Below are 11883 nucleotides of genomic sequence, written 5' to 3'. Positions count from 1 at the left end.
GTACTTTTTTTAACAATAGGTACTTTTGTTTTTGTCTATTTTTTTAATTTAATATTTGTCAAGGATTACAATGAAAACGTTTTAACCGCAATTTATTATTTAGACAGATATGATAAATATTAAATTGTTACTTGCCAGAAATAGGGACTTGGCAGTTGGGGAAAACAGGGGGGGGGGGAGTCGCGTTGGAGTTACGTATCGATTTTCAAACCTCCAACTAGGGGATTTTTTTTTGAACTAACACGTCGGCCATTGTGGTATACCTTTTTCGCGTTTTCGTTATAGCTTTCACATGGAAAAGGACAAGACAAAACCAGCAGGGAAAGTGTCTCGTAAAAACTATTTTAATAATTTAACCCCAGATATACAAAACCGTTATCTTGAGAAAATTTCATGTATAGATAGTCTAGGCCCCTATCAATTAAGAAAAATGAATGTATAAGTGTGGTTGCAAACGTAGACCAAGGCCCAAACACTAACTTTGAACTCTTGCTACCAATTTTATATACTGATAAATACAATTACCAAATTTCTGGGATTTCACCATTAACTGGCGAACAATAAAAAACTTATAAGGGCCTTGACGCCTATAACCAATTTGTGTGCGGTTTTGTGCAGCAAGTTGCAATTAAAACTTTTGAAAGGTCCAAAAATGTATGGGTAAGTTTTCGATTGTCTATTTCATTTTGCAGTTGTACTTACATTAAGAAATGTTCTTATATCTCTTGCAGGTTTTACATTCACAGAGATTATGGGAAACTCCCCTGAAAACATGGGTAATTTCAAACAAACATGGGCTCATTCAATCAGGACATTGCGCGTGCATGGCGGGGCTTTATGAATGTTGCTCTCACGTCGCAGCGTTTTTGTTTTACATAGAGTATGTTGTGCGTTATAGAGAAGTGGTTACAATCACTGGGAAAAAGCGTATTGGAAGGTTCCTACATTGAAAGAAGTAACATACGGCCCAGTTGTTAATTTAAAATTGACTTCAGCTAAAGCAAAGCTAAAGCTTCTTAATCAAACTGTCAATTCTGCAAAAAATGATTCAAATGAAAATGATAAAAAATAATTCCAAAAACCAATATTAAATAACAAAAGCCCATTCCAAAAATGAGTTTAGAAGAGTTCAACGTAAGAAATAAAATATTATTTAATGAAGTTCCTCAAGCCGCGATATTTCAAATTCTTCTGGAATTTTACAAACAATTTAAGCCAAAATGAATCACTGAGAAATATCCTGCGTATTTAACAGATTTATACTTTGAAAAAAAAAATGTGGGCTTTTCTTTCAACGAGCTTGTGGTTGAGTGTGATAAAGTAAACCTGGATATCACAGACGACCAGATCCTTAGAACTGAGAGAGAAACTAAGTTGCAGTGAAAGACCAGTCTTTGGCAAAGAATACGTGCAGGAAGAATTACTGCGTCAAATTTCAAGAGAGTCTATCATTCCGACCCTTCCAAGCCTTCCGTATCTTTATTGAAAACGATATGTTATCCTGGCAGTTACAGTTTTTCCACTGAAGCCCCCAGGCGGGGATTGAATCACGAAGAAGTAGCCAAAAAAAAAGAATATTCACAGCTAATGAAAGATTCCCATGTCAATTTAGTTGTGAAACTTTCGGGGCTCGTTTTATCAAAAGAGTATCCCTTTTTAGGTGCTTCTCCTGATGCGATCATTTCTTGTGATTGTAGAGGTGTTGGAGTCCTTGAAATTAAAGCACCTTTCAGTACGAGAAATGACTTTAAGAGATCCATACTACCAGAGCTCCTAGGAAAGTATGCACTGATGAAAACTAACCTCAAATGAACCCAAGTATCACAAAAGAATACCTACCTCAAATGAACTTGACTACCACGAACAAATAACTACCTCAAATAAACTCGGCCACCATAAACGAAATCCAAACTCAAGTAATATCGACCACCATGCAACAGAAAAAACGACCTACAACATGCCAAGTACGCAGCGTTGGACCAGCTCTAGGTCCGTCCAAAATGCATGTTTTATACCAAACATCTAGCCCCGGGAAGTGTTTAACCTCGCCAAATAGACGTCAAATAACTAGTCAAGGCTACCTCCCCAGCCCAACTTCATCATGTCAAATAACTAGTCAAGGTTACCTACCAGGACCAGCTAAGTCTCACCCCAGCACTAGTAGCTTAGTCTAGTTAACCCAAGTACATCTAAATTATGCGTAACACCCCCAAAATTTAACCAAACAAGCTGGGATATTATTCAATTAAGCATCTCTGATCAGTCAAGATATGTTCGTAAGCCTGCAAGAAGTGAAAATATAAATAAGAAATTCCGAAGTACAAAAAAGTGATAAAAACCAAAATTGTGATAAATCAAATCCTAAAAACAAGCCAGACATACTCAGTCCACAATAAATGTTTTCCAATCAAAAACAAGGTAGTGATAAAGTTGTAAAATGGTGCTACTGTAAGGGAGAAGATGATGGATCTGTAATGATTGCCTGCGATAATGAAAATTGTAAAGTCCAGTGGTTCCATACTAAGTGCTTGCAAATTGCTGTATTCCCCAAGAAGATGGAGTGGTGCTGCCCAGATTGCATAAAAGCATAAAAATCATTTAAAAAGCATAAGCTTGGATAACAAGTACCTGATTTTAATTAAACTTAATTTTTTTGTGATATTTTACTGTAAAACAATGGTAGATATGACAAAATAAAATATTTCCTATTTTTAATCGTTTAATTATTCCAAAGGTTGCAAAACTTAAAATACATTGCATTTTTAATTGTTAATTATTCCAAAGGCACAACTGACGGACAAAGATTTATTAGGGCGCACGCAACTAAAGCTACATGTATTTTATCAATGCTAGCTTGATCATCTTCCGGAGCTCAACTGGTATTTTATTATGAAAAATAACTATATTTTTGACGTATGTGACCAATGACCCTTTCAACGTGTATTCGTACGTTAGCAATTTTCCTTGTCTCTTTAATGGCTTGTGGTTCCAGTTGTTTTTTATTTTTAGTGAAGGCCGGAAGTTTAACTGTTGTATAATATAAACCAAAAGAATCTTGAATGTTAAATCCTCTATCCTGGTATTAATTTGTTCAAAAACTCACAATTTTCGGTAAGATACTTGTCACTCACTTGGCCACCCCACCCTTTCGATAAAAAACTAACCGTTCCTTGCGGTGTGATGCCAATGAGAAATTTTTCTGTGTTGTTATGTCTATAATTGAACCACGTTTTAGCTTGCCCAATAACGCTGGATGGTGTAGAAAATTTGGATTTGGGTTTACACCGATTTTCTCTGGTTTAATTTTTTGGTTCAGGGAGAGCTACATTTTACTTTATATCGCCGACTGAAAAACGATATAAGGTTTTTTTTATCGTTTTGTTTTGGGAGGTTTCTAATTGCGCCTATATGATTTTGTTCCGGACTAAAGTTTATCTAAGTAAAATGACAAGTTTTGTTTTTAAAGTTTAGTTTTATTTTTAGGAATGGTGGTTTTTTCCATCCTTGTCGACTTCGAGGCTAGGTCGAGAGTGCCAATACATTTTACAATACAAATGAAAGAAAGCTCGGTTGTGAAATCAACGGACTCGATGCGGGAATCTTGGACGCCTGGGGAAAACGGGGGAAATTGGCTCAAAGTGGCGAAATTTTAGCGCCAAATCGGCGCTGTCCATTTCCCCGGTTCCAAGAATCCCACGTCGACAACCGAGCCTACGCGTTACAATATAATAGACATTTTTAGAGGATTATTTTTACATTTGGAAAGTTTTTAAGATATTATTTTTGCAATTGGAATTTATACATGTTTGGATTTTATTTTAAATTATACAATTTTAGTTCTACACTTACATTTTATTATTTTTATTTATTTACGACATTTGATTTAAACATTTTAATTAAATTACGAGGCGGTTTTTTAACACTCCCCCCGGTGATAATGCTAATTATCACCAGAAAGAAATGTTTTAATCAGTAATTTCTAAATTTGCTAAGTGCTGCACAGAACGTTTAATGTCATATCCTTTAGAATTTTTTACAATGCAGGCACGAATTTTATTGCCTCTACCTAAAATTATTTCTTTGACAATTCCTAACTTCCACATATGACGTGGTATTTTATCGTCATAGACGATTACAACATCTCCTACTTTAAACAATGTAGATTTTCTTTTATTCGGGTCGGCATGATGAGCTGATCTCAATTCCATCAAGTAATCATGCTGCCATTTTTTCCAAATTCGTTGCATAATTTGTTCGCGATGTTTTTGTCTAATTTTTAATTGATCTCTTTTAATTGTAAGATTTTCTTTAAATTGGAGAGGTGGCAACGAAGTTAATCTTCGGCCAATTACTAGATCAGCTGGACAGAGAGGTGATGGTTCATTTGGGTCATTATAAGTGTACGAAATGGGACGCGAATTTATTATAGCTTCCGTTTCGGAGAGTACAGTTTCCATCTCTGTATAGTTTAGCAAGGCTGTACCTAGCGTTTTCTTTAGGGATGTTTTTATTGAGCGAATTAAACGCTCCCAAAATCCCCCCATCCAAGCTGATCGTTCTATTATATAACTCCATTTTATACCGTGATTTCCAAAAAATTCTTTTATTTCCGCATCATTGAGTTTCTCCCATATTTTTTGTAATTCTTTATCAGCTTTCTTAAAAGTTAGGGCATTGTCTGAGTAAATGACACTGGGTAAACCCCTTCGGGAAATCACGCGTCTAAAAGCTAATAAAAACTCTCGAGTGCTGAGTGATGGAAGGAGTTCAATATGAACTGCTCGCGTAACGGCGCATGTGGCTAACAAGACGTACGCCTTTTGTTTATTGTTTTCAATTTTGATCATTGTAGGACCGAAAAAATCTACGCCTATAATGGAGAAAGCAGGATTTTCGCTGATACGGTCTTTGGGCAACGGAGCGGTAGGCACTTCGCCTAGTTTGGCTTTAAACCGTTTACATTTTGGGCAATCTTTAACAATTGTTCTGGCCAACTGCCTACCGGCCGTCAACCAATATCTTTCCCTTAATTGGGCGATGGTGTCTCCGATTCCCCCGTGATTAACTTGAGTATGACTTCTTATCATTAATAATTTTGAAAACCGAAAAAGTTTGTTTAAAATGATGGGGTGCTTCTCGTTGTATGTCAGGTCTTCGGATTCCCCGAGGCGACCCCCCAAACAAATAATACCCCCCTCGTTTAGGATGGGGCTTAAAGAAGCGATGTTGGACGAAGGGTGCACTTTTTCACCCTTTTCGAGTGATTTTAATTCTGGGCGATATTCTTCGGCCTGAATGTCTTTTACGAATTTTAATTCCGCGTATTTCATTTCTTCCGCGGTTATAGGGCCTGTAGTTTTGCCTAATTTCCTAGCCGCTTTTACAAATCTTAACGCGTAAGCTGTTACGCGCAACATTTTATCTAGGGCGTTACTTCGTTCTAAATCGACTATTTTTTGCACCCCTACAGTTTTGACTACGTTCACCGACATGACTAGTTTTCGCCTCTCCTCGGCTACTAATTTTAAATTGGGTTCTGGCATTGTTTTTGGCCAGTGCTCTTTTGTTTTTCCCAACCAGGGTGGTCCGTTAAACCACAGTTTATTTTTTGGCAAGTTAGAGGCTTTAATTCCTCGGGTTGGTAAATCCGCGGGATTATCTACCCCTGGGCAGTGCGCCCACTCGCTGTTTCTAGTTAAAGTTTGAATCTCACAAGCTCGATTGTATATGAAGGGTTTCCATATTTTTGGAGAGTCAGTTACCCACGACAAAGCTATTGTCGAGTCGGTCCAAAAATAAAATTTAGTTATTTCTTCCCCGAAAGTCCCCTTCACACTATTGGTCAATCTAGCGCCTAAAAGGCATCCCATTAATTCGAGCCTTGGGAGCGTAAGTAATTTTTCTTTTAGGGGAGCTACCCTCGATTTGGCCGTTATTAGGGAAACTCCAATTTGGTTTGTTTTTGTTACGTACCTTACATAAATAGCAGTGGCGTAAGCTTTTGCGCTAGCGTCGCAAAAACAATGCAATTCAAGTTGGACTACATCTTGGTTCGCGTCGCGAAAGTAATGTCTGTTTATTCTAATTTCATGCAGTAGGTGTAACTCTGCGCACCAAGATTCGAATTGCGTACCTATTTCTTCCGGTAATTCCGAATCCCAGTTTATTTTTACTAGCTTCCATATCTCCTGAAAGAGGATTTTAGCGCGAATCGTGAATGGAGCTAATAGGCCTATCGGATCGAAGATTTGCGATACGAGACTTAAAACTTGTCGTTTAGTCCGTTTAAGAGCACTTACGACCGCTATTAGTTTACTTAGGTCAAAGGTGAAAATGTCTGAATTGGGATCCCAATTTAATCCTAATATTTTGGTTTGTTTTTCCTCTTCTACTTTTTAGAATATTTCGATTTCCCCCGGAATGGAATGATTGTTCCAGAGTTCCCTAAGTTTTGGGGAATTTGTTGCCCACTTACGTAATTTCATCCCCGCTCCATTTAAGACTCGAGCTGACCCAACCGAGATATCGTAGGCCTCTTCGACGTCTTTTCCCCCCGATAAAAAATCGTCAACGTAAAGATCATTGTTTAGTTTATCAATGACTCTCTCGTCCGCCCCCCTTGAATTTTGCAGGTGGTATTTTATGGTGCAACTCAGTAAGAATGGGGAAGAAGTGACACCAAACGGAACGCGAGTCAATCTTAAAATTGCGTATTCGTTTTCGATTATTTCACCGTTTAATTCTTTAATCCATAAGAAACGGACTGAATCCCGGTCTCCCTCGTCTAAGGCTACCTGAAGAAAAGCCTTTTCTATGTCGCTGACCACCACTACGGTATGCTTACGAAAGTTTAATAGAAGGAGGAGAATGTTTGGGTTTTGATTTGGGCCTGGCTCAAGACAGTCGTTTAGGGATGGTTTTCCCGAGGAGGCGTCCAGTACCACGCGAAGTTTAGTCGTGGCGACATTTGCTCTGACAACCCCCTGGTGTGGTACGTAATAGGTCCCTACCTTTTTGGTTTCAACGTTTTCATAAGGAACTATTTCAGTTACACCCGTTTCTATTTGTTCGTCGATTACCTTTTTATAATCGGAGAAATATTGAGGGTCTCGTTTGAATTTTTTAATTAAACCCTGTAACCTTTTTTCAGCTATTGAGAAATTGTCAGGCAGAGCTTCTTTGCTTACCCTCCAGGGGAATTTAACGCAGTACCGTTCCCCCGTGAATTCTACGTCTTCGAAGAATCTAGCTACTGTTACGTCATTCGCTGGGTCTTTCGCGTTTTCATTTTCTATCCCAATGGATTCTAGATCCCAAAATTTGTTTAGGCTATCGTTTATTTGTTTCTGCCCTAAGCTAATTAACATAGTAGTGACTGAGCCTTCAGCGTACCTATTTTTTGATACCCCTATAGGTCCTTGAATAGACCAGCCCAAAATAGTTTTAATCGCTACGACGTCTTGACTGAAACTTTCAGTTTCTCTTTTTTCAGACACTACGCGCCAATAATAATCCGCTCCGATTAAGATTTGTAATTCGGAATTTGATTCTCCGGATTGATTAGACTCGTCAGCTAATTGTAGGCCTTTTTGGTTCATAATGGTTTCAATTTCTAAGTTATCCATACACGGCACAGCGTGGCAGATAAAGGGCACCTCTACCGCTTGGATTTCGACTTTTTGGTTTGGGTCGTCGCGGTTTTCTAAAGTTAATTTTACCCTATTTGTTTTTCTTTCAATTGGTTTCTTATCTCCGAAACTAAAAACGTCTAAATTTTCTTTTCCGATAATCGGGAGGTCTAATTGTCTAGAGAGGTCTTCCCTGACGAAACTGATTTGACTCCCCCCGTCCAACAGCGCTCTCGCCACCCCATGGGTTTCGGGGAAAGAGGGATTCCGGACAATAGCCGTAGCCGTTTGTAACAGAACTATTTTTGCGCCTCCCTTTACTGACGACACTACCGACGTGGTACCGCGTAAAGTATTTTTATCTTCGGGAGTTTTGGATTTTAAATGCGATTCGTTTTGATCACATACCGCGAAGTTATGGGTTCTTTTATGACAATTTTTACAGCTTTTAAATTTTGAGAAACAACTGTCGGCAGTATGATTGAATTTTAGGCAATTAGTACATCTAGCACTATCCCTTATGATTTGTTTTTTCTGCTCTAACGTGAATTTTTTACACTCTATAGTTTTGTGAGTTTTTGCATCGCAAAATATGCAATACATTTCGTAACCTTGCGGTTGAGCCTGAACTGACAACGTAGAAGCGGAGCCCCCTGTATGCCTGTTTTCGTTTCTATTTTTCCATTTTGGTTTTTCGTTTGGTTTATAGTTTGGTTTATCGTAAGAATTTTGGTATACGTTTTTGTTTAATCTCTGCTTTCCACCCATTAAATCGGCCATCTCTCTGCATTCAACTTGTTCTCTAAAAAATGCTATCAACTCTTCCGCGTCCCAGTGTTTACTAGTACCTGGTTTATTTTTAAGGAAATATTCGGTTCTTATATCGTGCGGGAGACATCTCAACAATGCGGGACAGACATAGCTGGCTTTTTCAGCAGCTGTTTTTACACCTAACGATTTTAAACATCTTAAGCTAATTTCGCACGTGTCTAAAAGACGACGTAGCTCTTTTACGTTACTAGATTCGTAAACTGGTTGTATAGACATTAATTTCGTAATATGTTCATTTATAGCTACGTGAGTTTTATCGTACCTTAGTTTTAACAAATCTACAATTTCATCGTAAGAGCTATCTAGCTCTGGGAACCCCTGGATAGCCTGAAGGGCTTCTCCTTCTAAATAAGAAGTTAAATGAATAATTTTTTCTACCTTCGAATACCGCTGGTTGTCTTCGACGGTGACTTTGAACCTCGCCCAGAAGCTCGGCCATTTGGTGTGGTCCCCGTTGAAGACGCTGAGTGGGATCGGCTGAAGTTTGATGCCTGGATTTCCACCGCTTCCGGCGCCGTGTTGTTGGTTGAGCGGCGATGGTCCCGCGATCAGGGTTGATCCACCGTAGCTGGAGCTGTTTTGTCCGGTGGCTTTCCTGATGGCTCTCGTCGTTTTCGACTTGTAGAGGATGATTCTTTCTCGTTCGGTGATCGCCTCGTTTCTTTCGGCGATGAGGTCGTTCTCGTCGTCAATGAGAGATTCTACTTTTCCGTCGATATCGATGAGTTCTTCTTCCTTTTGTAGTAGAATGTTTAAGTTGTCTTCCAGATCGTCCGCTGAAGTCGTTGAATTCTTTAGGAGTGCGTCGAGATCATTTGTTTTTCTTTTAGCCGCATCTCGGGCACAGGCTCTTGAAGCGCGCAGAAGGGTTAGTTTGTCCAACCGCGCTTGTTGGGCTTTGGTTAAAGTTTTAGCTGATTTATCCTCACTTAGATCGTCCGGTTGGTTAGGCATTTTTTGTTTCCACGTTTAGTTCCCGGGTTTCGGCACCATGTAGAAAATTTGGATTTGGGTTTAATTTTCTCTGGTTTAATTTTTTGGTTCAGGGAGAGCTACATTTTACTTTATATCGCCGACTGAAAAACGATATAAGGTTTTTTTTATCGTTTTGTTTTGGGAGGTTTCTAATTGCGCCTATATGATTTTGTTCCGGACTAAAGTTTATCTAAGTAAAATGACAAGTTTTGTTTTTAAAGTTTAGTTTTATTTTTAGGAATGGTGGTTTTTTCCATCCTTGTCGACTTCGAGGCTAGGTCGAGAGTGCCAATACATTTTACAATACAAATGAAAGAAAGCTCGGTTGTGAAATCAACGGACTCGATGCGGGAATCTTGGACGCCTGGGGAAAACGGGGGAAATTGGCTCAAAGTGGCGAAATTTTAGCGCCAAATCGGCGCTGTCCATTTCCCCGGTTCCAAGAATCCCACGTCGACAACCGAGCCTACGCGTTACAATATAATAGACATTTTTAGAAGATTATTTTTACATTTGGAAAGTTTTTAAGATATTATTTTTGCAATTGGAATTTATACATGTTTGGATTTTATTTTAAATTATACAATTTTAGTTCTACACTTACATTTTATTATTTTTATTTATTTACGACATTTGATTTAAACATTTTAATTAAATTACGAGGCGGTTTTTTAACAGATGGTTTTTCCGTAAAAATTTCAAAGCAATCGATGATCACTGCTACTTTTGTATCAAAATGTTCTCTAAAGCACAGGGGCATTGTTGCTTGTAAAATATGTCTTTCAGGCCGGTAAATATACCGAGCAAGTCTTGTGGCCATAGAATCCAATCTAATAATATAAATATTGACAGCTCTTATACATGTAAATAGAGTAAAATAATAAGTCCACATATTGTATAATAATTACTTTTATTAAAAGGAGACGACTAGTTTCGCCATACCCGTTCGGGGGCTTCGTCGTCTCCTTTTAATAAAAGTAATTATTATACAATATGTGGACTTACTATTTTACTCAATAGAATCCAATCTGTTGTAAAATACCCTTCCCACCGTTCTTTCGGATATGTTGAAACGATACGCTAAATATCTATTCGTGAGACCAGCCTTAACTCCAATAGAGTTAGAATACATTGTTGAAAACACGACAGGGTGGATTTTTTAAATAGAAAAGGTTTTATTTCTTCAACAATCTCCAGTAAACTTGGAAAGTTTTCAAGACCGGTAAAGATTTTAACTTTCTCATCATTTCCATCGAAAGACTTCTCGGATAAACTTTGCATCTACAATGTATTGCGTATGTTGTTCAGCTCCGTAATTTTCTGTTGCATGTCATTCGTATAACTTGAAATTAGGTTTTCCTTCTCTGCTAATTTTGCCTTTAACTCAGTAATTAGGGTTTCAAATTCCTTTAACTTAATCATAGCATTTTCTAGATCAACCGCAGCGGAAACCTTCTCAAATGTTTGTGTACTAATGTCTTCACCTAGTTTGTCAGTTTGGATATACATGCACAGAAAAACTATATTATGTTTGAATGTAAACGCTTTTCATTTCTGGAAGTTGCTTTCCAATGTCATCGTTTAATTAAAAATTGACATCAGCAGATTCATTGAGCACAATTGCCGAATCTTCAATACTGGTACTATTCAAGATGGATTGGTTGGCAAAATGTTCTTCATCAGCAAAGATCATTGGCTCCTCGTTAATTGTTGACATTGTTGTTAATAACTCTTCTAAAACTAAGTCTTCCTGGGAAAGCATAGTTGCGGAGTTATACGAAACTAATGGCAGTATTCCACTACCTATCAAAAAGACGGCTTATTAATTGCATCCAGCCAAATTTTAAAACAGAAAGTTAAAAACTTACTTGATTTATGTTTTGATCGTTTAAAGCTTCTTTCGCAACGACTAACTTGAAACAAACTTTGGCTGACTCTTCTTTCTCATTTAAATGCTGGTTGGGGCCCCAGTTTGGATTACAAACATCAAAAAGTGCAGCTGGTGCTCCTGGAAATTTTAAAAATATGTATTAACTTTTAAAGAATAAAGATAATTTTATTAGAAACAATAAAGACAATCAAATACCTGAGTAAAAATGAATAGAGCATACTATGTAATGAGCTCGATCCGCAGTAAGCCTTAGCTTTTTAAGCCAGTGTTTGTCTTCTTTCCGATAAAGATTTAATTTTTCCACATTGATTAATAATTATTCTTGGTATCCTATGGAACTTAATGTATTCCACACTTTCATTTAAATAACCGGTTGAACTACTACACCCATCGACACAACACCTATGAACCATTTTAGTTTGATATATCTTGCATTAGAAACTCACGTACTGCATACCGTAATGGTGACGAAAAATTTTCAATTCGCAAAACTAGCTACAGATGGCGCTATATTAATAATGCAAAAAATAGTGACCTAGTACTGCCAAGTCCCTATTT

The 11883-nt window shown here is 37.8% G+C and overlaps 2 protein-coding genes across 2 annotated transcripts; both read right to left on the bottom strand.

The window, feature by feature from the left end:
- Window positions 1–3965: 3965 nt before the first annotated feature.
- LOC149951603 (uncharacterized) lies at window positions 3966–5543 on the bottom strand. Its single transcript, XM_090169612.1, has one exon. It carries the CDS (start codon window positions 5541–5543, stop codon window positions 3966–3968), a length of 1578 nt encoding a protein of 525 aa, XP_090025738.1.
- Window positions 5544–6087: 544 nt separating this feature from the next.
- LOC149951602 (uncharacterized) lies at window positions 6088–9413 on the bottom strand. Its single transcript, XM_090169611.1, has 2 exons — window positions 6734–9413; window positions 6088–6188 (listed from the first exon to the last, which is right to left on the bottom strand). The coding sequence occupies exons 1-2, from the start codon at window positions 9411–9413 to the stop codon at window positions 6088–6090; spliced, it is 2781 nt and encodes a 926-aa protein (XP_090025737.1).
- Window positions 9414–11883: the final 2470 nt, after the last annotated feature.

The sequence above is a fragment of the Leiobunum rupestre genome, chromosome 3, assembly GCF_980474605.1.
Source record: "Leiobunum rupestre chromosome 3, qqLeiRupe1.1.hap1, whole genome shotgun sequence".
Lineage (NCBI taxonomy): Eukaryota > Metazoa > Arthropoda > Arachnida > Opiliones > Sclerosomatidae > Leiobunum > Leiobunum rupestre.
The sequence above is the reverse complement of the archived record's forward strand: the minus strand, read 5'-3'. Positions and strand labels throughout refer to the sequence as shown.

Excerpts from the sequence above, each read along its gene's own strand:
- LOC149951603 (XM_090169612.1), bottom strand. The coding sequence starts at position 5,543 with ATGCCAGAACCCAATTTAAAATTAGTAGCCGAGGAGAGGCGAAAACTA.
- LOC149951602 (XM_090169611.1), bottom strand. The coding sequence starts at position 9,413 with ATGCCTAACCAACCGGACGATCTAAGTGAGGATAAATCAGCTAAAACT. Across the intron at positions 6,189-6,733 it reads ATGGATTAAAGAATTAAACG|GAGATATGGAAGCTAGTAAA; the intron begins GTGAAATAATCG and ends ATCCTCTTTCAG.